Source organism: Pithys albifrons, chromosome 9 (genome assembly GCF_047495875.1).
Source record: "Pithys albifrons albifrons isolate INPA30051 chromosome 9, PitAlb_v1, whole genome shotgun sequence".
Lineage (NCBI taxonomy): Eukaryota > Metazoa > Chordata > Aves > Passeriformes > Thamnophilidae > Pithys > Pithys albifrons.
In genome coordinates, this window is record NC_092466.1 from 28,090,389 (window position 1) to 28,103,337 (window position 12,949).

General features: G+C 50.0%; 1 protein-coding gene across 1 annotated transcript; it reads left to right on the forward strand.

Annotated features, from left to right (window-relative positions):
• The first annotated feature begins 6,134 nt into the window (after positions 1-6,134).
• Positions 6,135-8,550, forward strand: SLC18A3 (solute carrier family 18 member A3). The gene has a single exon (XM_071563725.1). The coding sequence runs from the start codon at positions 6,295-6,297 to the stop codon at positions 7,873-7,875; it is 1,581 nt and encodes a 526-aa protein (XP_071419826.1). The 5' UTR covers positions 6,135-6,294; the 3' UTR covers positions 7,876-8,550.
• The last annotated feature ends 4,399 nt before the right edge of the window (positions 8,551-12,949 follow it).

Here is a 12,949-nt window from a genome sequence, read left to right on the forward strand (position 1 = left end):
TCTTTTCTGGCTTTCTTAAGTCACATTGAAAAGTAAGATTCGTTGCAACATTATATTGTCTCCAGACAATACCTATTTTGCCTATTCCATACTTTACTCAGAATTGTCTCCTTTGCAATAATTTTGTGGAAAGGCATTACAAAATTGCCAGATGCCAGAGCTTTGCTTGACACTAAAATTCCATTTAAATGGAAGTAAGAAGATACAAGCGGATCTGTATCCTGTCACTGGGTATATAATTCACAACATATCCTGCAAACATATATTTAATTATTTGCCGAGATATTTGCCTCTCCATTTAAATAAAACATTCATATTCAGTTCATTCTGCCTGGGACAATGTGCTAGTTTAAAGGTGAACCAGCAAGGGAAATGAACTCACCACAGGAGAGATTATAAGTCAGAGGCTAAAATTTAATAATAATATTACAATAAATACACTGACACAAAGGGAAAGTGCTTTCAACTCACAAAGCCCAGCAGTATAACCTGGTGTCCTGGTGCACAAACCCAAAGGGGCTTGTTAGCCCTTGTGCTGAGACCCGTGTGGTTCCTTCAAGTCCAAAACAAAAGGAAGTGAAAAACCTGTTGGTGCAGGTGATGGCTGTAGTTGGTCAACAGTGGCAGTCGTAGTCTGGTTGAGAGTGGTGGTCTCCTCCTGTCAAGGTCCAGCTGCCACTCTGGATCTGACAAGAAGTCCCCAAGGTCTTCTTACCCACCACTTATGTACCCTCAGGGAGCACCCAGTCCCTCCCCCAGGGCAGGGACTCACACAATGGGCGATTAACTCTGGGAGTCATGGGGTATTGTTGAACCGTTGATGGCCCATTAGCAGCCACGCCCCCCCCCCTTCCCCCCCCCTTCCCCCGCTGGGTGTGAAGGTGCTAATGACTCCCTGGGCAGCTGCTGCTAATGGTCCATTGTCCTTGGGAAATGAATAAAGGGGTAGAATACACAGCTTTGATCACCCACACACAGTGTTAACTGGTCCCACCTGCTGAACTAGGACAGACAATGTTGATCACTTTGCAGATTACCAAACCAAAGTATCCGACAGGTTTTTTTGAAATATCCTTCTTCTGTAGCCAGCATGAGGAGAATATCCAGCATGATGGAAACACACATTTAAACTGTCAGCAAATTGGATTGCCATTCTGATACTCCTTTTAAAGCCAAAGAAACTATTTGTGAGTGTGTGGGAGATGTTTCCTGCTCTCAGAGTTCTGAGAAGCTGTTAAGCAATGAGGAGCTTATGAGGAATTTGATTTGGACTAGAGCAATGTCCCAAAAGTGAGCAGATATGATTCACTAGTGGAGAAGCACATTAAGAACTAGTAGCATCAAAACATTTCTTCAGCTCCTGTTCTCTGCAAAATTGGATCAGAAACAAGTACATACATGGACATAAGGGTTTTTAGAGCAAGGCTAGATTCTGTATTTTTACAATTGAAAAGCTAAAAAAGGGTAACTTTAGGGGAAAAATATATTTTGTGTGGTTGGTTGGAGAACATTTTTACAGACATGAAGACATGATAGGACAAAAATGATGCTGAAGTACTAGGAAGTGAAGCAGTCATTGGGAGGAAGAGCATCTTCCCAGGTTTTACAGTTGTTTCTTGTATCTCAGAGGCAGACACCATTTGTCATCCTCATCTATTCTGGGACTGACATAGCAAATGTTTGAAGGAGATAAAGAAGAGAAAAAGGTGGTTTAAAGTGACACACACAGTAGACATAGACTTAGCAGGAACAAAACAGGAAAGAAAATTTCAAACTGAACATCAGGAGACTACTCAAGCCTTGAATTTTATTGGATAGCCAAGTATTCTCCAAGAGGGAAAGTGGAAACTCCATTTGCTGAGCTATTTACAAGTACAGACATGAATTTATCAGAGAAAATACCTTGTACTTTTAGGGCTGGAAGACACACCATAATTTAATAACTCTCTTTTAGCTCTAACTGAAGAACTGTCTACTACAACTAACAAGAACATCAACAATTGCTAGAGCTAACATAAGCTTAGACACAAATTCTTGAATCACTTTCTCTCTTATTATTCACATCTATTTTTCTGTCTCTCTCTAAGCACTATTGCCAAAGAATGAAGCAGTCTGAAGTATAGGTGTAATATTAATTTAAAAAAATAAAACCAATCATTTACCATTCCTCAAAAAATGGGAGTTGTGACAACCATTTAAAAAAAGAGCAGTTCTGCTTTTTGCACAAAGCTTTTACAGAAACAGATGGGCACATTTTCATGCATAGTCCCCATCCCTCATTACACCTGTATCACACATTAAGTTTTGACAGAGAATTACAACAGTTGTGTTCTCCCCAGAAGGCTGGACCTCATGGCTATTCATGCTAACACCAAAAGCACCCTTGGTTGAAGGGGCTAAGGCTTGCCCAGACAGTACTTCCAACCAGCTCAGCAGGAACCCAAAGCAGGACCTGGAGCACCAAGCCCTTCCTGACAATACTCCTGCCCAGTCCTGTTGCATGGCACCACCAGTCATGGGACTGCCCAGCCCCTGCCAGGACTCCCCCTTTCCTCTGCTCTCCAAAGCTCCTCTATGTGCCTTTGTGTGCCTCTGTCCATAGCCATGTGTCCATCTGCCTTGGCAACAAAGATTTTAGTGCCCGACAGGAAGGGCAGGAACTTCAACCACTACTGACATACAAGAATAGGTTAATGGCTAAGGCAAAAACCCCAATTTTTTTCTCAACAATTCCACTCATGACAATAACTTATTGACTTCCATTTGTCATCCCAACCATTTTCCGCACAAAAATGCTTTTGAAATGAAGTTGAAAATGGACCTTACCTTCTATCTCCTCCCTTTTCAACTACCACACTTCTAAAGATTATAATTTGTCAAACTAGGTGAGCCTCTCGTGTTTGGCAGAATCAGATTATCAGGTCTTATAATCAGAAAAGAAACAAATAATTAGTTTAGTACTAAGTGCTAAAAAGTATTGCCATATCCTTAAGAGGATGAGCTCTCTATTGCAGACATTAAGTACTCAGGCTATTAAGAATATTAATATTTTGCAGACCTGTGGAACTCCAGCTCTCTGACTCATTGTGTTTGGACATTTCAAAGCAAAAACCTTTTCTCCTGTGGAAGGCTCCTAAGGATGCACAATTGACTTAAGTCCATTCCTGACAGCAGAGTGCATCACAGTAGTTGTTGCTTCTCTTTCTCTCTAAAATCACCCTGGTGCAGCATCAAAAACAACTGTCATTCCAAAGCTCAAGGACTATCAATTCAATAGGTAGCAGGATAAGCAAGAGCAGACTGTACACAAGTCATTTTATCTGTTTAACTACTCAGATATTTATTTTGATATTTAGAGAGAAACCTTTCTCACTTTTCAAAATTACCAATGCAGGCAGGTCTTCCTTTTTAGAACTAAAGGGAGTGGTAGAAGTGTGATCAACTGGTCCAACTTAAACTCATTTTCCCCTCACATTCAACTTCAACATATAGGTTTATATGCTCATATATTATCTATATTCTGGGGTGTTTTTTCTGAAATCTTGAATTTACCTTCTTGGGCCCTGGACCTTTTTTTGACCTAATAATAAATTCCTCTTTATTGCCCAACAGTTACCCCAAGCTACTTTTCCTTCTTCTACAGATTCTAGAATAAAGAAAATAATACTGGTGCAGTCAACTCTGCTCTTTACACAGACCTAAAATCTTCTCTATCTCCTTGACATTAACGGTGGCTTTCCAAAACTGCGTGTTCTGCACTGGAGGACAAATGAAGTACATCACCTCCTCCACATTCCTTCTCTTGAACTAAATAACTGTCACATCTCTGGGCTTTGGGATAAAAGCACAAAATTTTAAAAGTCATCTCATCTCACCTTGAAGTCCCTTCCCAAATATAATTATAAATTTCTGAGCCAAACACCAGGGAGACTTTTTTTTTACTTTAATTTACTGTGGGTCCATCAACTTTGACCATGTTTGAAGGTACATTTTCTCCCCATTAGTTCTGTCCAGTCAAAGAAGCTCACGTAGCAATGACGCATCTCTTGCAGATAAGGGTATCCGCAGATTTGATTTACTAAGGAGGCTAAATTTATTATGCAACATTTTACAAGTATAATTCTGCTTTCTCCTGATGGTAATAAATTCGATATCAACTCCCCTGAGACAAGAGAACCAGTCCTTTTATTATCCAGACATGACCCCCAGAGCCAGATTCCATTTTAGAGACGGGAAATGACCATATCTCTGATTAAAAGGGAAACCTTAATCAAATAAAGTGCCTCATCAAGTGAGAGCCAAGATTCCAATACTCCTGACTGCAGCACAGCAATGATCCAAAGTCATATCTGCCCCCAACCCATTACCGCTTACTGTAAACGTGATCTCCATCCCAAACAGGAGGTGCATTCTTCAGCAGTTCCCTTATCATCCCCGTAGCTGCTCCTCCTGTGCTCACAGTCCCACGCAGAAACATATTCTCAGGCAGCTACCCCAGGGTCTACTTGAGGAATCAAAGGAGGACAGGCTTTGTGATGTTTGGTTTGGTTTATTTTCCTAACTAAATCAACCTCACAGGTGACAAACAGCTTGAATCATGCAGCCAAAGAGCAGCAACCATGGCTTCCAGCCCAGTACTCTTCCAGTAAGACCCTTCTATTTGTTCAGACACCTTTTTTCTGTACCTTGAATTTAGCTTTTGAAGCATTTAGGGTAACAGCTTATTTAGAGTTCCAGGTCAAGACTGTCAGTGGTGTATTTCTGCAGTTTTACAGCAGGTGTAGTAAAGGAATAACAAATAATTATAACAATGACAGTACGGACGTCTAGAGGTATTATTATTTTAACTGTGCTTTAAGGTTCCACTTCTGTGCAAGCACCATCAGATCTGTATGCCACTCCATGCAGGGATCTATCTTAAAGTCTTTCTGGCCATTTAGACAGTTTTCTTGCAATAGAACAAAATACAACAACTGACAGATAAATCATCTCCCTTTCAGCTGCAAAAGCCCAGCCACGCAAGCAAATGAAGGTGCCCGAACTCCACATCTACTCAGGAACCGTTCGGCTGAAAGATACAGTTATTTCATACAGCCTTCTGCAGAGAGCCTCCTTGGATCAGCCCACATGTCATTTCTGCTACAAGAGTAATGATATGCTGCTTTATGCTACAAGTACCTTCTTAAAACCAAAGCCTCTGCACCGAGCGAGGGCCCTTGCTTCGCAAAGCTTCCCGCTGCTACACTGGCCCGGCAAAATGCGGGCAGAACGCAGCACCGTCGCACTTGGAGATTATGTCCCTGGTGAGTGTTAGACACACTCGAACGCAGGAAGATGGGTGCTCTCTTGGTTTCCAGTGAACCTTCCGCGGTCTCACACACCCCTCAAGGAGGGGCAGAGCTCAGCCCTGCCCTCCCCAGCCCCGTTCCCAATTAGCCCAAGTCCCCACGGGCGCCTCCGTGCCCTACGCTAGCCCGGCTACGCCGTCGCGGGCGGAGCCGCGCTGGATGTTGGCGGCCGGTTCTGAGCAGCTGTCGGGTTAGACGTAGGCAGCCGCAGGGTGCGGGTGCGCCGTGGAGGCGCAGGGTGGCCAAGGAGGGGGCGGCTGTTCCCTGCGGCCCCGGCTGGGGAGAGAGGGGACCTTTGCGACTCGCACCACACAGGAGCCCAGGCGGTAATCGCCGAGCTTCACAGCAGAGCCGTGCTCCGGATCGCCCGCTGAGGCAGCGGTGGCACAGGGCCGAGAGAACCCGGGACCGCTGCCCGCAGCACCGGCGGGCGCACGTCAGACCCAGGCTACTGCCGCCCAGGCCCAGCGGGAAGCAATAGAGAGGGAGCTCCGGGATACTGCCAGAGAGTCAACCCTGGCACCGGCAGCCATCCGCGCCGTCGGACCGGTGAGAGTTGCCGTCGAGCCCCCGCCTCCGGGGCGGTACCACCGCCCCACCGCCCCCCTCCCGACACACCCCCGGGGCGGGCAGGTCCGGCGGCACTCCCGCCCCGCAGCCCCCTGAGCGCGGCCGGCGCGGTGCAGTGGGGCGGGGCGCGGAGGGCGGGCGGGAGTGCGGCGGGGCCGGCGCGATGGAGGGGGCGGGTGGGGTTTCCGTGCGTGGCGCTTATTAGTGTGGTGATGGAGGACCGGCCCCTCGGAGCCGCCTTGCAGCGGCGGCACGGGCTGGCGGCGGCCGCCGGGAGGTGAGCGGCGGCGGCGGCGGCTCGGGCGGCGGAGGCGGCGGGGCCGCCCCCGCCGTGCCCCATGCGGGCGACGGGGCGGCGGCGGCGGCGCTGAGGGCGATGTCGGAGGCGGGGGGCGCGGGCCGGGCGCGGGCCGCCGTGGAGCGGTTCTCGGAGGCGGTGGGCGAGCGGCGGAGGCAACTGGGCACCGCCATGGGGGAGGCACGGCGGCAGCGGCGGCTGCTGCTGCTGGTGGTGTGCGTGGCGCTGCTGCTGGACAACATGCTCTACATGGTCATCGTGCCCATCATCCCCGACTACATCGCGGTGATGCGCGGGGGCGCCGCCGGCCCGTCCGCGCCCGCGGGGGGCAACGGGAGCGGCGGCGGCAACCGGAGCCTCCTGCCTGCGCGGTACCCGCCGGCCACGGGGGGCAACGAGGACGTGCAGATCGGGGTGCTGTTCGCCTCCAAAGCCATGCTGCAGCTGCTGGTGAACCCCCTCAGCGGCACCCTCATCGACCGCGTGGGCTACGAGGTGCCGTTGCTGGCCGGGCTGGGCATCTTGTTCCTCTCCACCACCACCTTCGCCTTTGCCGAGAACTACGCGACGCTGTTCGCGGCGCGCAGCCTGCAGGGGCTGGGCTCGGCCTTCGCCGACACCGCCGGCATCGCGCTCATCGCCGACCGCTACGCCGAGGAGCCGGCGCGGAGCCGCGCCCTGGGCACGGCGCTGGCCTGCATCTCCTTCGGCAGCCTGGCCGCACCCCCCTTCGGCGGAGTCCTCTACGAGTTCGCCGGCAAGCGGGTGCCCTTCTTGGTGCTGGCCTGCGTCTGCCTCCTCGACGGGCTGCTGCTGCTGGCCCTGGCGCCGCCGGGCGGCACCGGGGCACGGGCCAACATGCCTGTCGGCACCCCCATCCACCGCCTCATGATCGACCCCTACATCGCCGTGGTGGCAGGGGCCCTGGCCACCTGCAACATCCCCTTGGCCTTCTTGGAGCCCACCATCGCCAACTGGATGAAGGAGTCCATGGGGGCCAGCGAGTGGGAGGTGGGCCTCACCTGGCTGCCTGCCTTCTTCCCCCACGTGCTGGGTGTCTACGTCACTGTCCGGCTGGCTGCTGCGTACCCCCACCTTCAGTGGTTCTATGGGGCCCTGGGCATGGCCATCATCGGTGCCAGCTCCTGCTTGGTGCCAGCCTGCAGGAATTTCGGGCAGGTCATCATCCCCCTCTGTGGCATCTGCTTTGGCATCGCCCTGGTGGACACGGCCTTACTGCCCACCCTGGCTTTCCTGGTGGACGTGCGCCATGTCTCTGTCTATGGCAGTGTCTATGCCATTGCAGATATCTCCTACTCGGTGGCGTACGCTCTGGGACCCATCGTGGCTGGCCAGATTGTGCACACCATGGGCTTTGCACAGCTCAACCTGGGCATGGGGCTCGCCAATGTGCTTTACGCTCCTGTCCTCCTCTTTCTCAAAAACGTCTGCCAAATGAAACCCTCCCACTCAGAGAGGAACATCCTCCTTGAAGAAGGACCTAAGGGACTCTATGACACCATCAAAATGGAGGAGCGCAAAGGCATGGGCAAAAGCCTCCAGCCTGTGGGTGAGATGGATGAGAATGGCATGGACTCTTACCACAGAGACCTGAAAGGGGTGTCTGAGGAGGACTCATCAGACTATGAGTACAGTTAGATTTCCCCATGTGGCCCAGCCCCACGAGCAAGGAGGGACACGTGGGAGAGAGAAAGGGGGGGATGAAAGGGTTACTGCATTATGTTTCTGTACTGATGTGCAATATATAAAGTTTAACCTTTGTCATGATGTAATGGCTTTCTTCTAGACTTATTTTTAATTGGTATTTGTTTCAGCATTCTGGCAGGGTAGAGAGGGTGGGGGATGAGAGGACAATACTGAAGAAAATTATCAGAGTAATCACTGGCATAAATCTGGGAGAATCCTTCCAAAAAAAAGACCACCAAAAAAAAACAAAACAAAAAGCCCATCAGCCTTGTACCTGGGGTATAATTGTGCAGAGTATCCTCAAGCTGAAACTGTGTGTGACATACTGTATATCTCTGTAAAAAATAAAAGGAAAGCAAAAAAGTATATGTAAAATTTCAAATGGCATATTCAGGGACTTAGTAAATCTTGTGTACATAGACTTTCAGTTGGTTTCGTATATTTAAGAAGAGTAACAACTATCACACTGTCACATTTTATTCTTCCTTGGGAATAAACTGAAGTATTGTACCTTTTTCTTTCTTTCTTTCTTTCTTGTGCTGCTCTTCAGTAAGTGCAATATGCTGTATTATGTTGAAGTCCAAATTACGAGAATAATACAATCTGAATAAATGGCATTGACGGGGATCAATTGTCTTTTGTTTTGTTGTTGAGGGCTGCTTGAGGGAGGGAGCTGGTTGTGCTCAGTGTAACCCCTACTGTAACAATTCCCCACAGCACAAATCTCACTAGCTACCAAAACTGCACAGGAGAAAACCCCAGTACAAAATGTTCTTATTCATTCTTCACAACATAACAGGTCTGAGCAAACAAAATCGCACTGGAAACATGCTACCCATTGCCTAAAAACACCTCCTAGTATTCTCGTGCAAATTTAATTCTCACAATCATGAATTTCAATTTTTGAATAAATAAAAAATAACATCACCAGCAGTTAGAGGCACAATACTAGAAAATGCCTTTTGTGGTGTTAAATGTTGCCCCAATTTCAACGTGACAACCTCCGTGCGTTGACAGGGATTAAACAAAACAAAAGATGGGTGAAGTACTTCATTCAAACACTTGCAAAAAGTGGAAGCCTTTGATCCAACCACGATGGAACCAGACTGCATAACTTTCACTGTAAATTTCTCTTTATATGAAATAAAATCGTTTATTTTAATTCCTAGGTTATTCGGAAATAAAATTAATTACTTGCAATAGCAGGAGGGAAAGAAAAAAATTTGCGAACGGCAGCAGCACCGGTTTAGGGGCTTGCACCTGTCCCTGGGGTTCTGGGAGCCGCGAGGGAGCCGCGGACAAAGCGCCGGTGGGTTCCGCGGGACGCGCGGCCCCGCAGCTCCTGCCGGACCGGACGAGACGCAAAACTCGTGAAAACAGCGCGATGGCTCTTTGGCACAGAGGTTCGGAGGAGGTGCGGTGGCCACTGCAGCAGGAGGTGAACTCCTAAACCGCAGCCGCTTCTTTGCGATAAGCGGCGACAGCGGTGCCTCCTGTCCGCCGCCCGCGCTGCCGCCCCGCCCCGGCCCGCTGCTGCTGCCAGTCCCGGGGCAGCTCCCGCAGAGCCCGGGCCCGTTCTGGGACTGCTGCCGGCCCGTCGCAGCTTCCACCTCTCCCGGCCGCACTGCCGGCCGCCCACTGGCCGTGGGGCCCGCCCCCGAGCGTTCAGGAGTCGCAAATGCCCCACGGCGACTCTACTCGACCATGGCAACAACCCGCGCGGCAACGCGGGTCAACGAGCGATGTAGCTCTTTGGGGCTCCCCTGTCCGCCGCCCTTTCGGCTGACTCTGACGGCGGTAAGAGCGCGGGCGAGCTCAGTTCTGCCCGGCTTACCCCGTTACGGGACACGCCGGGCACGGGGCGAGCTAGCGCCGGTACAACCGGCAGGCAACAGCCGCCCGACCGGGCGGAACAGGCGCGGGGGCAGCAACGCCTGTTGCGCGTAGCGGGAGGGGCGGGTAGGGTAGGGCAGGGCCGGGCGGTGCGGGGCGGGGAGGAGCCAGGCGGCGGCGGAGACGAGCCGCCCTCCGCACGCCCCCGCCCAAAGGGGACCTGGCCGTGGAGGAGGCAGAGGTACCTTGGACAGAGCCATCGCGACGCGAGAGCCGGCCCGGCAGCCGCTCCGGAGCGCACCAACGACCAGGTACCGGCGGACGGGCTGCGCGCTTCCCGCGGCCCCGACGGCGCGGCTGCAGGTGCCGGGAGAGCCAGGGTCTTGCGAGAGCCAGGCTCGTGGGAGCGGGGAACGGGGGCGGCGGGTCCTGCGGAGCGGAGCCGTGCGGGCTCCCCTTGCCAAACTCCGCGGCTCCGGCGCCACCCGCGGGGCCGCTTCACTGACACCGCCCGGCCGTTCCACTGCGACGGGCAGCGTGGGAGGGAAGGGGCTTCCGCGGTGCTGAGTCTTGGAAAGGTCTCGGAACGCGCCGACAGCCTCGGGCGGAGCGTGAGCGCTCCCCGACGGCTCTGGCGCTGCCCGTAAGGAGCTCACGGCCGAAGAAGACAGGGCGGCTCCTGGCTCATCTCGCCCTGTCAGCGGCCGAGGCAGCGCACTCGCCCCACGTGTATTTCTGATAACACAACCTCCCTCCTAACTGTAAGCATAGATTCCTGAGAACTTTAAGCTTATTCCTCTGATAACATTGTGGATAAGGATGACTAGGTAGACGGGGGCTGAGTGTATTGCCCCAACAATATTATATACTGCAAGCAGCCTCTCGAATCCACACTGTATGGAGAACTCAAGTATAAGCACGTGGGCTTATTTCAGTCCTCTTCTGCTATCTGCTAACAGAGAGATCAGTGCCTTTTGTTGTGGATTTGAGTTGCTGCTTTGAGCTGTAGGGAAGGCCACTTGGCTCCCCAGCCTCAGTGACTCGCAGCCACTCTGCTAAGCTGCTCACCCCAGTCCTCCAGCTAAGCCAGCTGTAAATAAAAACAGCTAGGATTATTTTTTTCCCCTAATAACTTTGACAATGCACCTCACAGCCTTCTAGTGAGCAACTTTGAAGTCATCTTGAATTTCTCCTGGATTTTCTCCTGTATCAGTTTTTTTGTCATTTATTAAGCAAAATACAGGATTGGGTGTGATGTTAAGCTGTCAGCAGTTGAATCAGAGACAAAGCCTCTGTTCATCCCCATACCTCCATTCATCCCCCTGCCAGAGGAAAGCATAGTTCAGGCTTTCACCTCCAAATTCTTTATCCCACTGTTTTTGCAGATATGGGTCTATTAGCAGTAGCAGACACAGAGTCAGTATAGACTTGCAGTCAGTGTGATGCCATATTGCAGTTTGAGAAAAAAACATAAGGAAAGAAAGAAAAAAAGTCCCAGTGAGAAGAATACCAGCAGGATTTTCCCTTTAGGGGAATACAGTTTTAGGGGCGCTAAAGAAAAAATGGCTGCTCTGTATTTGATCGCAGGTGAGGAGCCAGTCCATAAACAACTGGACAAGCCACAGTCTTCCAAGAGTTACAAGACACGACCATTATTTGAAGTGCTTTCACCCTGTGTTGCCCGGAATGGAGTGCATGGCTAAGTGATGAGACCCATGCAGCACACGAGAGAGAGTGGAGCAGTGCAGTGGGTTAATGTGGCCTTTCCATGAGGGAAATCGCCTCTCACCTGGTTTGAAATTGTGAGCAGATAACAGATCAACATGAGTTTGCTGTGTGGCTCATTGTAGGGCCCTGGGGACATCTCTCAACCTTTTACAACCTATTTCACAGCACTTGGCTCTACTGAAAGCCACGGCAGGATGCAGAGAGGACAGGAATGACACAAGGTGTCAGTGACTACATATACATTGGCAGAGCTGAAATAGTCAAGCCAGTCTTCGGGAGAGAAATAGTACACAGCCAACTCTGTCCATTCTGAACAAAACTCTTCGTCTCACTTTCATATACTGTAGGGTTTTTATCCAAATTGTTCTTAAAAGCTGTTACAGAAAGGAAAGTATTTTCTACATAGTCAACACATGTTGCCTTATATGTTTTGCATACACAAAGTGGAAAGTAATTAAAATAAAACCAAAAAGCCTGTAATACATCAAGACCTGACTGAACACAAAGTACTTACTCTGCTTTAGTGGTATTTATGTATTATCATAATTGAAGGACAATTGCCTGGTGTGGGCACCATTACGTCAGAAGAAATATGTGCGTCATGAAACCCATTCTTGCATTGAAAAGGAGTAAGAGACATCTTCAGAAAGGTAAACCAGGATAAGCACAATACCAGAGAGACACGAGTGGAAATATTTGCTCTGTCACAGATTACTTTTGTAACTTTTGGCAGGTTAAACCCTCTCCCTGGATAGGTATATGCTGTTTGGAAAGCCTGCTATATGAAACACAGTGTCTGTCAGTGCTCACACAGCCAGCCTGCCAGCCTAGTCAGGCTCACAGGGTCCTCCCAGCCCAGATCTATGCCCCAAAGCACTGGCACCCAGTGAGCTTCTAGGCTGCACGGGGCAAAGGCACATCTCCATCAAGCTCCTCTACAGCTTTTACATCTTTAACATGGAACCTCGCTGTATCCGTGGAACCGAATGATGCAAATACACTTAAAGACTCTGGTGCTTTCATATAAGGTGGTAAGGGGAGGGAATATAAGATCGTTAGACAGAAAATTGCAGCCTTACTATTACCTGTGTCAACATAAGTACATTCAAAGAAAAGTCACCTGTTTCCTCCAGCTAACATATAACAGTAACACAAAGTGTACAGATCACACCACAATAAACTGCAAAGTAATTTGCAGTGACAAGTAAACCATGCTAAGAAGGGACCTTTTATAAGCATCAGATAGTAGTGAATAAGTAAATTTATAGCAAAATGAGACAGACTGTCAGAGCAATCTCCATGGGGCTCAACTCAGCTACTTTTGACTGTTGTACATCTATTTCTCTTCAGTTTTGCATTCTGCAGCTTCTGTCTATGCTTGTGCAGGGAATATTCCCCTTGTACATTTTGGTTACAAATAAAGGGTACTGACAGGACTTTAAATCTTTTCTATTTCCAGAACTGA